This window comes from Bubalus kerabau, chromosome 5, assembly GCF_029407905.1.
Source record: "Bubalus kerabau isolate K-KA32 ecotype Philippines breed swamp buffalo chromosome 5, PCC_UOA_SB_1v2, whole genome shotgun sequence".
Taxonomy (NCBI): domain Eukaryota; kingdom Metazoa; phylum Chordata; class Mammalia; order Artiodactyla; family Bovidae; genus Bubalus; species Bubalus kerabau.
Genome location: NC_073628.1, coordinates 29,863,141 through 29,882,006, shown reverse-complemented (window position 1 = coordinate 29,882,006; position 18,866 = coordinate 29,863,141). Strand labels below are relative to the sequence as shown.

At 36.6% G+C, this 18,866-nt stretch overlaps 1 protein-coding gene across 7 annotated transcripts in view; it reads right to left on the bottom strand.

Moving 5' to 3' along the window:
* Positions 1 to 18,866, bottom strand: part of ANO5 (anoctamin 5) — an 89,015-nt gene that overhangs the window by 31,737 nt on the left and 38,412 nt on the right. For 5 of the 7 annotated variants that reach the window (XM_055581367.1, XM_055581364.1, XM_055581366.1 and 2 more), the window contains 5 exons: positions 16,220 to 16,333; positions 11,196 to 11,311; positions 5,023 to 5,157; positions 3,740 to 3,848; positions 3,582 to 3,642 (listed from right to left, as the gene is read on the bottom strand). In XM_055581367.1, the coding sequence (XP_055437342.1) occupies positions 3,582 to 3,642; positions 3,740 to 3,848; positions 5,023 to 5,157; positions 11,196 to 11,311; positions 16,220 to 16,333 (535 nt within the window). The remainder of the gene's footprint in view (positions 1 to 3,581; positions 3,643 to 3,739; positions 3,849 to 5,022; positions 5,158 to 11,195; positions 11,312 to 16,219; positions 16,334 to 18,866) is intronic. The other 2 variants (XM_055581361.1, XM_055581363.1) reach the window with 1 other exon arrangement.

Here is an 18,866-nt window from a genome sequence, read left to right as displayed (position 1 = left end):
CATGGAATGTTCTCCAGAAAAGGTCATATATTGCCATCACAAAACAAGTCAATAAATTTCAAAAGTGTGAAATAATGTCAAGTATCTTTTCTGACCATAATGGTCTAAAACTAGAATTATATGAAAAATAAAAACTGGAAAATTCACAAATATATGGAGAATAAAGGGCATGCTACTGAACAAACAATGGGCCTTAGGAAAATGAAAAGAGAAATCAACAAATATCTTGAGACAAATGAAACTAGACATACAATATACAAAAACTTATGGGATACACCAGACGCAGTTCTAGGAGGGAAGTTCAGAGGGATAAATGTCTTCATTAAGAAACAAGAAAAAGCTAAAATAAACAACCCAACTTTAGACCTTAAGGAACTAGAAAAAGAAGAACTAAGCAAAGGTAGTTGAAGTAAGGAAATAACAAAGACCACTAGAGTGTAAATAAACAAAATAGGGACAAAAGACAACAGAAAAGATCAATAAAAAGATAAATAAAATAAAAAACCTTTAGCCATAATTACCAAGAAAAAAAGAAAGATAAGGTTCAAATAAATAAAATTAGAAATTAAATCGGAGACATGCACCTGATATAGTCGGTGATGTATCACCGGCTTGATGGACATGAGCTTGAGCAAGTTCCGGGAGTTAGTGACAGACAGGGAAGCCTGGCGTGCTGCAGTCCATGGGGTCTCAAAGAGTCAGACAAGACTGAGCAACTGAACTGAACTGATGCACCTGATATGACAGAAATACTAAGGATCGTAACAGACTACTATGAACAATTATATGGCAACAAAGTGGATATCCTAGAAGAAATGGATAAAGTCCTAGAAAAATACACCTATTGAAACCGAATCATGAACAAACAGAAAATATTAAGGATATCAAATCAGTAATCAAAAACTTCCCCACAAATGGAAGTCCAGGCCTCAAAGCTTTAATGGTGAATTCTATAATATAGGTAAAGAAGAAGTAATCCTTCTCAAATTCTTCCAGAATCTAGAAAGGGAAAGAAACCTTCCAAACTCATTTTATGAGGCATCATTACCCTTACACCAAAGTCAAACAAAGACAATACAAGTAAAGAAAATTACACTTGATGAATGTAGATACAAAGAATCTTAACAAAACAGTAGCAAATCAAATTCAGCAATATATTAAAAGAATCATACACCATGATCAAATGAGATTTATTCCAGGGATATAAGGATAGTTCAATACCCATAAATCGATCAACATGGTATATCATATTAACAAAATAAATGATTTTGAAAAAAACCCATCTCAACAAATGAAGAAACAGAATTTAACAGAATTCAACATCCATTATGATAAAAACTCTCAAAATATGGGTATAAATACAATCTATTTCAATATAAGGCTATACATGACAGGTCCACAGTTACCATCATAGTCAATGGTGAAAAGCTGAAAACTTCCTTTATCATCAAGGATAAGACAAAAATTCCCATTCGTGCCACTTCTATTCAACTGAGCACTGGAAGTCTAGCCAGAGCAATTACTCAAGAAAAACAAACAAACAAACACATAAATTAGAAAGAAAAAAGGAAAGAAGTAAAACTGTCTCTTTTTTCATATAACATTAAGTTACAAAAAAATCCTAGCGTCTCCACCAAAAAAACTGTTAGAATAAATAAATTTAGCCATGTTCCAGGAAATAAATAAATATATTAAAAACAGTTGTGTTTCTATACACTACTATCAGAAAGAGGAATTAAGAAAACAATCCCATTTATAATAACATCAAAAAGAACAAAATACCCATGGAAAAATGTAACCAAGGAAGTGAAAGATATATACACTATATAATATAAGACACTGATGAAAGAAATTGAAGATAGAAACAAATGGAAAGATAGTCCATGCTCATAGATTGGAGGAATTAATACAAAAATGTCCATACTGCCCAAGTGATCTCCAGACTTAAGGCAATTCCTACCAAAATTCCAATGCTGTTTTTAACAGAAATAGAGAAAACAATGCTAAAATTTGTATAGGGCCACAAAAGACTTCAAATGGACAAAGCAATCTTGAGAAAGAACAAAGCACTAGGCATCATATTCCTGATCTCAATATTACAACGCGATAGTAATCAAAATAGTATGGTACAACTGGCATGTCATACAAAGAAACACACAGACCTAGAGAACACAATCAAGAGCTCAAAAATAATCCCATGTATTATTTGACATAGAGCCTGAGAATATTCAATGAGGAAAGAATAGTTTCTTCTATAAATGGTTTTGGAAAAATTGGATATTTGTTTGCAGGACAAAACTGAAGAAAAGGGAACCATTGTGCAGGAACATAAATTGGCATAGAGCCATTATGGAAAACAGTATGAAGGTGACTTAAACATTAAAAATGTAACTATAATGTGATGAAGCAATTCCACTGTTAGGCATATATCCAAAGAAAACAAAATCACTATCGTGAAGCTATCTTCACCCCCACATTCACTGCAGCTGCTGGGTGTTCCACGTATGGTTGCTCGTCTGTTTGTTATGACATGTAAGGTTAGTGTTGGTGTACAAGTTCTCTCAGTGGAAACAATTGAAAATTATAACATCTGCTGTAATTTGTATATATACCTGTCATGCATTTCTGATTCCAAAAGAATGACAGAGGCAGGCTCTGTCTGGCACATGATGAAGAGATGTCCACACGCTAACTTAACCAGAGGAGGTTGGAAAACTGTGGGTGGGACCTCACTGTCCCGTTTTCTCTTTGAATCTGCACTTTTCTCTTCAGACAAGCAGTCAAGCAGAAGTGACAGAAACCCATAACCCCCTCTGAGACACACACGCCCTCACAAATTTAGGCGTCCTTTTGACTGGATCAAGTTACCCTGCTCCTTTGGCCAGTTTTTAAATGCACATACTTGTGCTTTGTTAAAGACTGTTTGTTAAACTGGGGAGAAAAAAGTCTACCTTTTCCAGAGTCCCCCAATGTCTTAGAAGTCTTTAGGCCTCTTCTTGACAAGTTACTCTTACAGAAAATACTTTACTCACTGACAATGGGAGAAACTTCAGGACGCTTCTACTTCCCATGGGATACAAAAGAGAAGAGACACTGGGATTATTTCCAAAATTAAGGGGAATTCCACTTTATATGGGAGCTTTTAACCAAATAGAATTTGACACAGGGAACTTAAATTCAAATGTTGATATATGAGCCCTCAGAAATTTTTGAGTCTTGTTCAAGTTTGTGTCCATGACTCAATATCCTCCAGCCACCAAATACTTAACATGTATTCTCCTGAATTAAGCAATTATTGAGCTTATTTTTACACAGTGCTAAGAGAGAATGTGATCTGAATACATATGAAGTTTCAAAAATTACAGTGTTTTTCAGAGAAATGAGTAGATGATTAATAGGGACCTTTCTGGACCAAGGACTAACAACCACGATGTAGACTCCATTAAGGTAGTGATGCTAGCAGAGACATAAATATGCAAAATTACTTTTGGTTTATAAGGCATGCCAACTGTATATGTTATATGAATAGCCATATAACACATAACACAGAGAAAGCTGTTTTTATGTAACTATTTACTTACCCCAAATTCCCATGAAAATGGCAAAGAACACTGTTGACTCGTTGTCAAATAAATGGGAGATCTGCAAAACAACAATATCAGAAAGACTACTTAGTATCAAATGCAATACAGAAGGAAGTAAACTGCAAGTCTTCAAGCATACCACAATGCATACATACCTTTGAAGCCAAACAGGTTGAATTTAGTCTCCAGTAGTCACACAGTTCATCACAGAGTGGGCACATGATAATCTGACCCCCAATCTTAGGATCACAGATCTCAGAGCTGCTGATGGAAGAGCAAAGTTGTTTGGTTTGGTTTGGTTTGGTTTTGGCCACGCCTTGCGGCACTTGTTGCTTAGTTGCTAAGTGTTCACCTCATTTGCGACCTCATGGACTGTAGCCTGCCAGGTTCCTCTGTCCATGGGATTTCCCAGGGAAGAATACTGGAGTGGGTTGCCATTTCCTTCTCCATGCCTCATGGCATAAAGAATCTTAGTTCCTCAACCAGGGACAGAAACGATGTCTTGTATAGCGGTAGAGCACAGTCCTAACCACTAGAATGCCAGGGAATTCCCAAGAGCAAAGCTATTTTAAAAGATGTGCTTGGTATCCACACATTTGTTCTCAAGGGGGATAGGGGTATGCATGTGTGCTAAGTCGCCCGAGTTGCGTCCAACTCTATGCGACCCCATGGACTTTAGTCTGACAGGCTCCTCTGTCCATGGGGATTCTCCAGGCAAGAATACTAGAGTGGGTTGCCATGCTCTCCTCCAGGGCATCTTCCTACAGCATCTCCTACGGCTCCTGCATTGCAGGCGGATTCTTTACTGCTGTGTTACTGGGGAAGCCCTGAAAAGGGGTGGGGTGGGAGGAATTGGGAGGTTGGAACGACTCATATACACTGTTGATACTATGTATAAAATAGACAACAGATAAGAACATACTATATAGCACAAGGAACTCTACTTAACACACTGTGGTATCCTAAATAGAAGGGAAATCCAAAAGGGAGGGGGTATACGTAAATATACATATGGCTGATTCATTTTGTGATGCAGTATAAGCTAGCACAACATTGCAAACTAACTACACTGCAATAAACATTAATTAACAATAAATAAATAGATAAAACATTCCAAGCAAAAAAAAAAAGTTATGTGTTTGGGTGAAAGTACAAAGCTATTCTTATTGAAACATCTTTATACAATTTTTCACATATGGGACCAGGGCAATACAGCAGCAATTTTTGTAGATCAAATCATGCTTAAGGAACAGAATCTTTAGAGCCCATCCTTAAACAGACTTTCCATAAAGTATCAAGTGAGAGGTAGCTGTTGTGTTTGGGTCTTTTTCAGAAATATCAATTATCTGCTGTAATAAAAAACACTCTGACACAAATTCCAGAAAAATACAATCTTGGTTAACATAAGATTCTGTTTGGGCAGCTCAGGTGCACTTACCTGCCTGAGGTCTTAGGAATCGTCAATAAACCATAAATAAAACAAGCTAAGCCAATCATAGCTGCAAAAAACAGCATTTCTGTGTAAAATCCAAGAAAGACGAAATAGATGCCAATTTTTTCTCCATAATAATCCCTGTGAAAGAGGTAAAAATAAAATCAGAGGCTGCAAGAATAATATACTTCAGAGAGTCTTAGTTTTCCATTCAGACACACTTGTATTCTAGCTTTGGCCCCATTGCCTTCTAGCCCTGTAATTTTGATAAAGTTACTAAATGTTCTAAACTTTAGTTTCCACATCAGAAAATGCAGGATGATGCGTATCTATAGACTTGGTGTAAGGCTTGAAAGAGACAACACATATAAAGAAGAAGCCAACTGAGTGGAAGTTAAGATTTATTTTTAAATAATCAGGTTATTTGAAAAACTTTGAAATTTTAAAGAGAGTTCAAATGTTTTGAAATAAAGTACAGAACATGCTTCTAGCAATTAACAAATCAAAATCACATTCACAATATGTGCCAAGACTTCTGCTTTATCTCTAAGATTGAAGAAAGTACTTGGACCACAATGGACGAGGGTAGTTTTACGTATGAACTTTTATCTTCCTCTAAATCTGGGCCTCTGATGGATCGTACAGAACAGTAAGATAGGGTACAAACCAAGGGATAAAAAATGAGTATGCAATAACATTCCAAAGAATATACGGGCTCAGCTTTTGCTTTACGAATTAAAAAATGACAGCATTGGTTAGCACAAATGTTCAAATTTTATAATCAAGTTGTTATCTTTTTTCTGCTATTGTTTTTTAAACTAACTCTTCCCTTAAGGAATCTCTCAAAGACCCAGAGAACAAGGTTTTTTCTGCCTCAGAAAACTAGACTTCTTTAAAAAAAAATTAAAAAAACACAAAACAGGTTAATCTTTCCCCTTATTCATATAGAGTTCAGCTCACCAAACATGTGAAGTCTTTCCACAGCTTCCTAGTCAGAGAAATGTGATTCTACTTGGACACTAATAGCATGGTATACATAAATCTATTATACCATTTATGATTAACTTGTAATTTCCACACTCAAAAAAACACAAATCTAAACATAAAGGGTTTAACTTTTACATAATACAAACTTAACATAAACTTCATTTCCCAATGAGAAGCTTTTAAAATATTTTTCTCACTCAATATTAATTTTATTGAACCTCCCATACTTCAGTTTTCAAAATTTCTCATCTTTTCTAACAAAAAAGGGATCTTTCTGCTTGTACCATCTTCTATTCTTCTCAGTGATAATAAACATTTTTACATGGTTGTTTTTCCTTGTTCTGCTTTTCAAATTACTATAAACCTGAAATTAAACTATGATTCCATTGTATTCCCTTGTTAATTTACTTACAACTTCCTTAGGTTCACTCACAGAAGATGAGTAAACTTGCTTTTTCTCCCTTTTTTTTGCTGAAGAATATAGCAATTTTATGATACTGCATAATATCAAAATAAAAAGAATAAAAATATCTGAATATCAGTTTATGAGTTCCCTAGTAATTTTCTGGTTAGGTAGTAGTAAGATTGATGTTTTACCTTAAAATTACTGATTCTATAATTTGAAAATGTATAATATATAACAGCAACAAAAATATAAACTACTGAGGATTAAACTTAAGAAGGTTTTATAACTCTACAATACCCTTGAAAAAACCCAAAGTAGGCTTAAACAAAGACACATCTTTCCCTTGATTAGAATGTCTCAAGATGAGACTACCAGCCTACCTCAGTTAATTTATAAACTTAATGCAATTTGCATAAAAATACCAACCATCTTTTTTAGTAACAAGACAAGTTGAGATTCAAGTTTATATGGAAGGATAAACTTGTAGAATGTACAAAGAAACACTGACTATGACGAGTTATTAGCCCAACTAGATATTAAAATACACTAGAGCTAAACCATTACAATTAAAACAGCCTTCAAATCACTTCACTATACACTTGAAACTAACACAACATACAGCAAATCAACCATAATATAAAATAAAAATTAAATTAAAAAAAACAGCCTGCTACTGGTGCATGGATAGTTAGCAAGATCAACCGAATAGACAGAATCGAATAGACAGAAATCAGCTAGAGTACATACAGAAGTCTAGCACATGGTAAAGGGTTTCCCAGGTGGCACAGTGATAAAGAACCCGGCTGCCAGTGCAGGAGATGCAGGAGACACAGGGTCGATCCCTGGGTTGGGAAGATCCCCTGGAGGAGTAAATGACAACCTACTCCAGTATTTTGCTTGGAGAAGGCCATGGACAGAGGAACCTGGCAGGCTACAGTCCATGGGGTTGCAAGGAGTCAGACACCACTGAGTGACTAAGCATGTGTGATACAGGTGGTACCACAAATCATTGAGGCAATGATAAACGTTTTGATAATATTAATATTTTTGGGACAAGTACATAAAAGTAGATCTATCCTTTGAATAGAAAGTGCATATTTAACTCTATAACAAACCGTCAAAATTATTGGTTCAAAGCTGCTATACCATTTTGTATCACCATCACCAACCTTTGAGATTTCAAGTTGTCCCACATCCCTAACAGCCCTTATTGATGCCAATCTTTTCAATGTTAGTTATTCTAGTGGGTGTGCAGTGGTATTTCAATGGCATTTTAATTTTTATACCCTTAGTGAATAAAGATAGTATACATCTCTGGAGAGTTCCTTGGACTGCAAGGAGATCAAACCAGTCAGTCTAAAGGAAATCAACCCTGAGTATTCACTGGAAGGACGGTTGCTGAAGCACCAATACTTTGGCCACCTGATGCAAAGAGCCGACTCATTGGAAAAGACCCTGATACTGGGGAAAACTGAAGGCAAAAGGAGAAGGGGGCGGCAGAGGATGAGATGGTGAGATAGCTTGACAGACTCAATGGACATGAACTGGAGCAAACCGCAGAAGATCGTGGAGGACAGAGAAGCCTGGAGTGCTGCAGTCATGGGCTTGCAGAGTCACAACTTAGCGACTGAACAGCAACAACATCTTTTGACATACTTACTGGCAATCCATAAACATATTTCTTTGCTGACAAATCTTTTATAATCTTTTTTTCCATTTTATTCTTATCATTGAGTCATAAAAGTTCCTTAAATATTTTGGATAAAAGTCCTTTACTGATATGTGTGCTGTGCAAGCATTTTCTCCAGCCTATGGTTTGTTCTTTATTTCTGTAACAGTGTTTTTTAAAGAGCATACATTCTAATATTTGAAATTAAATTTATGTTTTTAAAACTGTGCTTTTTGCATTTTATCTGAAAAGTCCATGCCTAATTCCAGACCACAGTTTTCTCCTATATGTTCTAGAAGTTTTGTAGTTGTAGTCCTTATAATTAGTTCTCTTATCTATTTCAAGTTAGTTTAAATTTTTATACAGGAAAGAGTCAAGATTCATGTTTTTCATGTAGATAGCCACTTGTTTTAGTATCGTATTTTGAAAGGACTATGCTTCCCCCAATGAACAACAGGCACTTTTATTGAAAATCTATTTATCTATATATATATGGATCTATTTCAGGACTCTCCTTTTATTAAATATTTTCCTTTGGAAATAATTTCAACTATAGAGGTAAAGTTGTAAGAATAATTCAAATAATACCTATGTACCTTTAATTCTTTTATTATAAATAAAATATTGTTCCATTGCATTTTCTCTCACTTCATATATTGCCCCATATATATATGCCCCATATATATATGAACTTCCCTATAGCTCAGATGGTAAAGAATCTTCCTGCAATGCAAGAGACCAGGGTTTGATCCCTGGGTCAGGAAGATCCCCTGGAGAAGAAAATGGCAATTCACTCTATTCACATGGCCTGGAGAATGCCATGGACAGAGGAGCCTGGCAGGCTACAGTCCATGGGGTCACAAAGAGTCGGACATGACTAAGTAATTAACGCACACGTGTGTGTGTGTGTGTGTGTGTGTGTGTGTGTGTATACACTGTCCATGGGGATTCTCCAGGCAAGAATACTAGAGTGGGTTGCCATGCCCTACTCCAGGCAATCTTCTCAACCCAGTGATCAAACCCAGGTTTTCCACATTGCAGGTGGATTCTTTACCGTTTGAGTCACCAGGTAAGCCTAAGAATACTAGAGTGGGTAGCTGTATGTATATATTTGAATTACTTACAAATAAGCTGTTTGAATATGTACTTCATGGTCCTTTACCTTAAATACTTCATTGTCTATTAGTAAGAATAAGGATACTGTCCTACATAATCACTGAGAAGCAACCTTAAGGATAATAACTGCTTTCTGCAATTCCTTTCTCTGTGATAACATGGTGTTTTCTTTCCTGTCTTTTTGATTTACCTGGTTAAAAACTTCACACCTACTCATTAATTCTTTATATAAATTTTGTTAAAATTTTAACTTTATTTTAAAGATTATCTATTACTGAAATGGAAAAGCAGTACAATTTGCTATAAATGAAAAGCTATAATATGATGAAAAACTTTAAAAATTTATTAAATTTAAGTTAGATATTGCTATCTGATGAAATATCTGAGCTTCCACTTTGTTCTAAAAGAAAATCAGAAAGTGCTAACAAGGTACTGATCTGAGATGTAATGTGTTTGTCTATATCAAAGGTTATAAGTATAAACCTTTGGGGAATATTTATAGCAGAAATATCTGTAGACAGCTAAGTACTCTCAATATATTTTCAACAATGTAAAATATGTAAGCCTCATTCTGATAACCTTGCTTATTTGAAAGTATACTATGAAAACATTCTCTGAGGGCACAATGTCTGCAAATGTTCTTAACAGCACTGACTGTAATAGTGAAATTTTTGAAACAGCCTAATCTTTTTCAAAAGAAAAATAGATAAAAGAGTTATGCAAAATTTATAATGTGGTACTCTGTGTTCTGTTAAAAAGCAGAAGCTAGATCTGGGTGCATTCACAGGGAAGTATATGAACAATATATTATTTAGCGATAAAATAAAATCTTAGCAAAAAAGTAAGTAAAGATTCCCTTGCTCCAGGAAAAAAAAAATTGTGTATGTATTTTGTTATGCATGCACATAAAAATAAAGCTGAATGACTATCACCAAATCAAGCATAGTTACTTTGGTGGAGTTTAAGGGAGGTGGAATTTCACTTAAAACTTTGCACACATCTTTATTGCTTAGAATTTTTTCAGATACATGTGCTACTTTTATAACGTAAAAAATTAAATGACTACTAATCAGAACAACTAAAATATCCATCCAATGAAGAGTTCATATAATGATTTATAGAAACCGTTGTTTATATGCTAGCTGTCTTTTATTTATTCTTAAAAATTTCCCTTCTTATTTGCCTTTAATGAGACTGTTGGAATAACATTTCAGTTGACCTGCATATACACATCCAAATCGGTCTTATAAAAAAGAGGCTGTGATGCTATGCAAGCAGAGCAGTTAAAACATAAATCATTGAGTAAAAATACAGCAATCAGGGGTTCTGTCATCTGATTGTTTCTTTACTGAAACCATAGCGGGAGTCTCCTAACACTCCGTATGTATGTAGCGTTGTTATGGTTCAAAGCAAGAACCTGTAACCAGACTCTTCTTGCACAGCGAATGAAACTAGGAATTGAAATAATAGAACAACTGCCTTCACAGCTGAGATCGATATATACAAACTATAAACAACTTTTCTGTTATCTTCTAAATTCCTGGACCCAGAGAAAAACAAACAAACACAAAATAAATATACTAAACACTAAGCGCTAACCCCATTCTAAAAAATATACATATATCATTTAATTATCAAATAACCCCAAAGGGAAAGTACTATTGTTATTCCTATTTTACAGGTGAGTCTCCTAGAGGTTAAATAACTTGAACATGTTTATATGTTTCTAAGAGAAAGAACTTGGATTTGAACCTAATCTACCTAAATACTAAGGCCTAACCTCTGAACCATGGAGCTATCTCTGAATAGTGGTTAAGACCATTCTCATTCACAACAGCATTTTTCTCGCAAATGAATGACTAAATGATAGTTTAGATACAAAACTGGGCAGATAGGAAATACAGTGGGTGAAAATAGTAAAAAGAATGGAATGTGATGCCATTGTGAATAAAAAGGACATAATCAAGTTTTAATCAGTTTGATTTTGTGTAAGAAACTTACCTAATCAAATTAAAAGGCTGTTCCTTGTAAAAATAAGAAAACCGAGCCCAGTTCCGGTAGAGTATGTTCCTTTGATTGACAGGATTAGGAGGTTCTGATGCCTTCCAATATTGACCCTACAGTAGGCAAGAAGAAATTACTGAACAGCAAAACAAAAGACACAGGATAATGAAGGAGCACTGCTTTTATAAGAAGGCGAGTGGATGCGGCAAATGTTCTTTTTCATTTTTCAATTTGGATTTTCATATTCCATCGATGTAAATTACTGTACCATTTAGTATATTATGGGCTCCCCTGATAGTTCAGTTGGAAAGAATCTGCCTACAATGCGGGAGACCTGGGTTTGATCCCTGGACTGGGAAGATCCCCTGGAGAAGGGAAAGGCTACCCACTCCAGTATTCTGGCCTGGAGAATTCCATGGGATCGCAAAGAACCGGACACGACTGAGCGACTTTCACTTTCACTTTAGTGTATTATAGAGTGTAGTATATTTGCTACACTCTGTAACAAATGAAAATAACAGTGCTTTATTTATTAAATTCTCACACCCGGTTATCTAAAACCACAAGTGGAAGCCTGAGACTGGTTTAACTCAAGCTGCTCCTTTGATGTGGAATGCTCCTTTCATTCCTACTCAAGTTCCAATAGTCATAGCTCAGGGATTCCTACAACTATAACTGGCTGGGACTTTGAAAATAGGCTGACTGTTTGAAAATAGGCTGACTTTTTATTTTATTGATGAAAAAAACAACCTCAAGCAAAGTTAAGTGAATGATCCAAAGTCACTGGCTATCACTGACACCCATTTCCCCAAAAAACTTAATTAAAATATATAAAACAGACTTTTAGCACTTCTCAGTTCAGTTTAGTCACTCAGTTGTACCAGACTCTTTGGCAACCCATGGACTGCAGCACGCCAGGCTTCCCTGTCCATCACCATCTCCCAGAGCTTGCTCAAACTCATGTCCATTGAGTTGCTGATGCCATCCAACCATCTCATCCTCTGCCATCCCCTTCTCCTCCTGCCTTCAATCTTTCCCAGCATCAGGGTCTTTTCCAATGAGTCAGTTCTTCGCATAAGAACATACTGAAGCATACTGGAGAACATAAGCATACTGGAGCTTCAGTTTCACCATCAGTCCTTCCAATGAGTACTCAGGACTCATTTAGTTTAGGATTGACTGGTTTGATCTCTGTGCTGTGCAGTCCAAGGGACTCTCAAGAGTCTTCTCCAGCACCACAGTCCAAAAGCATCAATTCTTCAGCTCTCAGCATTCTTTATGGTTCAACTCCCACATCCATACATGACTACTGGAAAAACCATAGCTTTGACTAGACAGACGTTTGTTGGCAATATAATGTCTGTACTTTTTAATATTCTGTCTAGGTTGGTCATAGCTTTTCTTTCAAGGAGCAAGTATCTTTAAATTTCACAGCTGCAATCACCATCTGCAGTGATTTTGGAGCCCAAGGAAATAGTCTGTCACTGTTTCTACGGTTTCACCATCTATTTTGCCATGAAGTGATGGGACTGGATGCCATTATCTTAGTTTTTTGAATGTTTACTTTTAGCCAGCTTTTTCATTCTCCTCTTTCCCTTTCATCATGAGGCTCTTTAGTTTCTCTCCTCTTTCTGCCATAACAGTGGTGTCATTTGCATATCTGAGATTATTGATATTTCTCCCAGCAATCTTGATTCCAGCTTGTGCTTCATCCAGCCTGGCATTGCACATGATGTACTCTGCATATAAGTTAAATAATCACGGTGACAATATACAGCTTTGATGTATATCTTTCCCAATTTGGAACCAGTCTGCTGCTGCATGTCTGGTTCTGTTGCTTCTTGACCTGCATACAGATTTCTCAGGAGGCAGGCAAGGTGGTCTGGTATTCCCATCTCTTTAGGAATTTTCTAGTTTGTTGTGATCCACACAGTCAAAGGCACTTCAGAGCCTCAATATTATTTCATGCATAAGTTCCTCCCCCATTTTTAGGTACCAAGTAGCCTTAATATTGTTGTTTATTTGCTAAGTTGTGCAACCCCATGGACTGTAGCCTGCCCGGCTCTTCTCCCCTTGGGATTTCTCAGGCAAGGATACTGGAGTAGGTTGCCATTTCCTTCTCCAGGGGAACTTCCCGACCAAGGGACTGAACCCATGTCTCCTGCATTGGCAGGTGGGTTATTTACCACTGACCACTAGGTAAGCTCCAAGTAGCCTTATTTATATAAAGTTAATTAGGTTTTAGCAGAGCTCTGTCTAGGGCTTCTCAGATGGTGCAGTGGTGAAGAATCTGCTATCCAGTGCAGAAGATGCAGGAGATACAAGCTTGATCCCTGGGTTGGGAAGATTTCCTGGAGTAGGAAAAGGCAACCCACTCTAGTATTCTTGCCTGAAAAATTCCAAGGACAGAGGAGCCTGGTGGGCTACAGTCCATGGGGTTGCAGAGAGTAGGACCTGACTGAGCAACTGAGTACGCATGCAGAGCACTATCTATATATATTTGTTCAATATTGTTTCTTTAACCGTTTGCCTAGAAAAGCAAAGTGCTGAAGACAACATGGAGCAAACACCTAATTTAAAATTAAACACATATGAAAAATCTCTGTATGACAAGGTATAAAATTTTATATCATCCAGATTCCAACTTTCATCTCCTGTAGCTAGTCCTGCTGAATCTTGAGAAACGACAAAGAAAAAAGTAGCCTATTTGGATATCTTTAAAAAAAAAAAAAAAAGAGTTTCTTTAAAGCACGTAAGGGAAAAGTCTAGTACCTAAACCTGTATTGAGGAGAGAATAAAGAAAAAGAGGTAAAAATTAACAGTAAATGATAGCTCTCTCTAGCAACAGCCTAGTAAGACTGATTTTCTAGTGAGCATGGAGGACTCTACAAGAAGGCTAGATGTATGGATTAAAATTGCTGGTTACTGAAGACAGTCTGGTAGTTAGAAAAGAATCAATGCCCTGAAAACAAACAATCCTCAAAATTTTAAGGAAAAAAAAAAAAAGCGACTTCCTGGTGGCACAGTGGATAAGGATCTGCCTGCCAAAGAAGGGGACAGCCCTTTGATCCGTGGTCCTGGAAGATTCCACATGTCATGGAGCAGCTAGGCCCACATGGCACAACTCCTGAGCCCGTGTGCCACAACTACTGAAGCCCGTGTGCTACAGCACCCACGAGCCACAGCCACCGAGCCTGTGTGCAGCAACTACTGAAGCCTGCGTGCCCAAGAGCCCGCACTCTGTAGCTACTGACCCCACGTGTTGTAGCTACTGCAGCCTGGGCGCCTCGAGCCTCTGCTCTGAAACAAGAGAAGCTACAGCAATGAGAAGCCTGCACACTGCAACAAAGGGTAGCCAAGGGTAGCCCCCGCTTGCCACAACCAGAGAAAGCCTGTTTGCAGCAAGAATGACCCAGCACAACCACAAATAAATATAGATAATATTTTTTTAAAAGATGAAAGTCAATGAAACTCTGGTTTTTCTGCTTGCTAGGAACTGAAAAGATTTTTTAAAATCTTCAAAAAAAAAAAGAATGAACCCATTGGTGAAGAAAGACATACAAAGACTGCATTGCAAAGTGTTTATTAAACTGCTATAGATCTCTCTACTTGATCAAATGTCTTGGTATTGTTTAAAATACATAATCCCCTAGAAGTTCTTGGGCCCAGTGGAAAAAAAAAGTGTGTGTGGGGGGGAGGGGATGGGGGGAGTTTCTCTAACACAAGTTAAATTCACCTCAATTGATACTTGTATTGCGAATTGCCACTCATTGTGGAAAATTCCTCTATACCCTTGTAGCTAACATAGGAAAGATAATCAACTAACCAATGTTAAACAGACTTAGAGTCAACAGCTAACACTTGAATAAATATTGACAGAGGATAGCTGAAAAGAGAGAGGTTGCCTTTTGGGCTTTTGGAAACCATGAGAGCAACATAATTTTCAAAAACATGGGCAATGATTTAGATGCCACTTATTTAAACAGAAATACCTAGTTCTTCTATATTCTAAAGGTATGTGTTTCTCAAAAAGAGATCATCATCAAAAAGCCTTTGTAAGTGTGGAAGAGTTAAACAGGAACAAAGGAAAGCAAAGCTCCAGGAAATGATCCTAAGTAGTTCACATGAATTTAGCCAAATAATGCCTGCTGATAACAGGTGATGAAATTTAAACACTAAATATCCAAAAGGAAAGATTTCTCTCAGATATCCCCAGAAACTAGGCTGTCTTGGTTGACAAGTCAAGCTGTAGGTTTGGTTGAATGGATGCATGATATAAATGTCACTTCTTTGTTGAACTCAACATGATCTGCCAGGCCCAAGGAATCCTTTTGCACAATCTCAGTTATTTGAATCTTTCTTATGGACTGAAGTCTTTAGCTTGTTTTGCATTTGTATTAATGCTTTACTTCCCAGAAATTCCTAGCCTGTGAGCCTGGATTCATGGCGTGTTCCAATAATACCTAACAGAATGCTCTGCAAAGATGCATGCTCTGTTGCTCAGTCATGTCTGTCTCTTTGCAACTCCATGAACTGTAGCCCACCAGACTTCTCTGTCCATGGAATTTTTTACATTATAACTAAAACCAATTGTACATTTGATGAATGAATACAAGAATGCATACAATTTAAGTCCTTTACAACTTCAAAACTTTACAAGTAAGAAAAGATTTGATGAATCTGAATACAAATTTTCAAAAGCTATGTTCTAAAATATTCTTTTACTAATAATATAACTTCCATTTTCAATATGGGTTCTAAAGAAAACTCATGTGCAAATGTAAAGATGTTTTAATAAATTTCCATTGAAACCTCAATGTGGAGAGGTTTTAACTATGTGTTTCAGCATAGTTCTAGGCTTGGACCTAGGGAATGCAAGGGATTTTCTCCAACATAAGTGAGATTAAGCAACCTGTCATGAAAGAGGAAACAAATGGAAGATTCTGTCTCCCAACAAGTAAGCCTCTGAATGTGGGAAAGCAAAAACAGGCTCAGTATTTCTAAACCAAGCATATACTTACATCATGGAGTGGAAAGGCAGATGAGTAAGTGTGAGAATTTAGCAGTCTTTCAATGCCAAACCTTTTCTTCCCATCCTCCATGCCAAAAGGACACCGTGAGAGAATATAATAAACCTATGAGGTAAGCACAGATACACCTTTCAGAAACTTATGCTTTCTACATTTTTCGAAATCACAGTTTAACAATGTCTACTTTTTCTCAGGAGAAGGGCATGGCAGCCCACTCTAGTATTCTTGCCTGGAGAATCCCCACAGACAAAGGAGCCTGGCAGGCTACAGTCCATCGGGTTGCAAGAGTCAGACATGACTGAGCGACTAAACACACACACACACACACACACACACATACACACACTTTTTCTCAATGCAGATACAGGCTCTGGTAATGGAAGGAATCTTCCCCTTGCTGTTTGGGGGAAGATGCAGAAGGTAGGATTGTGTAGTTACAGGTACTTCACCTCCTGGGTATGAGAGCTCCTTATTCCCTCAGGGAGAGGGAGAATGGCTTATAACTTATTTTTTCTTCTCATGTCCCAAGCTCCTCTGGGAGTACTTTGTACCAGAATTGATACTATAATTGGGGTTTTAAGTTGGAGTCTAATATCACTGCTCCTAACAGTTGAGTTAGGGTAATAGGGAGTAGAATTGACACTTGGCCAAGTTGTCTTGAATGCTTTCTAATTCATTACTCTGATGTTTTATACAGGGCCTTTTCCTAATATTAACACAAGATGACGAATTTATTAACTCAAGAAGATCATACCTCTCTATATAACTACTATGGGATCATTTATATATTTTTATCAGTCTTATCCTTTATAAAACTCTATATTTTCCTTGGGCTGTGTTCTTGTATATTTGTCAATTCAATCTCATCTGTTTTTTGTCTTTCAGAAACTTTTCAAAATTTCTGCTTTTCTGATTTTGGGCTTTTTTGCACTGTATAGGTCTATTTCTCTTCTCCTCACCTTTTAAACATTTTATTATCTAAGGAATTGCTGATTACAAGGTCTGTCATCCTTGAATCTTTATCTAATCTGGTTATTCATTTTAAGGGCTGTTTAATACTTATGTCTGGTAAATAAATGATAATTTATGTGAGGTAGTTTTAATTTTATAAATAATGTGATAAATATTAGCTATTTTACATACTTTGGATTATTTCCCAAGGAAAGATTCACCAAAAAGAACTCCATATTGGGGAGCTAACAAAGTGGAAAACTTAATTCTTCCAGATATTAAGACTTATGATAAAGCTATGTTAATAAATACAGCATGATATTGTCAAATAAAAACAAATTTAGACTTAGGAAAGACTTTGAAGGATTATAGGAAGAGGATGAGGCAGACTACTGCAATAGAGAGATATGGGAACCTGGAGAAGTAAGCCAGGTTCAGGAAGTGTCTTTCTTTGTGTTAAGGAAGGGCTAGTCTACATGCCAACGTTGGCTCAGGTTATGGGTACATCAAAGTTTAGGGTCTTTAGGGGAAGAAAGAAGTCCAATTGAAGTTTGGTTAATTCACCTGGCAAGTACTTTGTTTCATGGGATTGATGAGGATAAATAGTTCAGATAACAATTTATGAAACAGAAGAGGACTGTGGAAGGCCTGTGCTTAAACTTTATTATCATAAAGTAAAAACAAAATGGAAAACTGTAAGGGTAAGTATAGATCTGAGAGTATAGATCTCAGCCACAATAAAGAATTCAATTTTGCCATCCGCTATAACACTGATGAACCTGAAGGGTAATACGCTAAGTGAAATAAGTCAGAGAAAGACAAATATGTAGAATATGATATGTAGAATCTAAAAAAAAATAAAATGAAATGAATGAATATAACAAAACAGAAACATTCAGAGAGAACAAACTAGTGGTCATCAGTAGGGAGAAGGATGTGGGAGGTGTGAGATAAGGAGAAGAAATAGGAGATACAAACTATTATATGCAAAATAAATAGGATACATGGATATATTATAGAGCACAGGGAATATAACCAGTATTTTATCATTTAAATGGAGTATAACCAGCAAAACTATTGAATCACTATGTTGTACAAAAAACAGTGTCTAGGATATAGTAAGTGCTATTTAAATATTAGTGCTATTTAAATATCAAACTAGATCTGATAGATAGAGTGCCTGATGAACTATGGCAGAGGTTCGTGACATTGTACAGGAGATAGGGATCAAGACCATCCCCATGGAAAAGAAACGCAAAAAAGAAAAATGGCCATCAGGGGAGGCCTTACAAATAGCTGTGAAAAGACGACAAGCAAAAAGCCAAGGAGAAAAGGAAAGATATAAGCATCTGAATGCACAGTTTCAAAGAATAGAAAGGAGAGATAAGAAAGCCTTTCTTAGTGATCAATGCAAAGAAATAGAGGAAAACAACAGAATGGGAAAGGCTAGAGATCTCTTCAAGAAAATTAGAGATACCAAGGGAACATTTCATGCAAAGATGGGCTCGATAAAGGACAGAAATGGTATGGGCCTAACAGAAGAAGAAGATATTAAGAAGAGGTGGCAAGAATACACAGAAGAACTGTACAAAAAAGATCTTCATGACCAAGATAATCACAATGGTATGATCACTCACCTAGAGCCAGACATCCTGGAATGTGAAGTCAAGTGGGCCTTAGAAAGCAT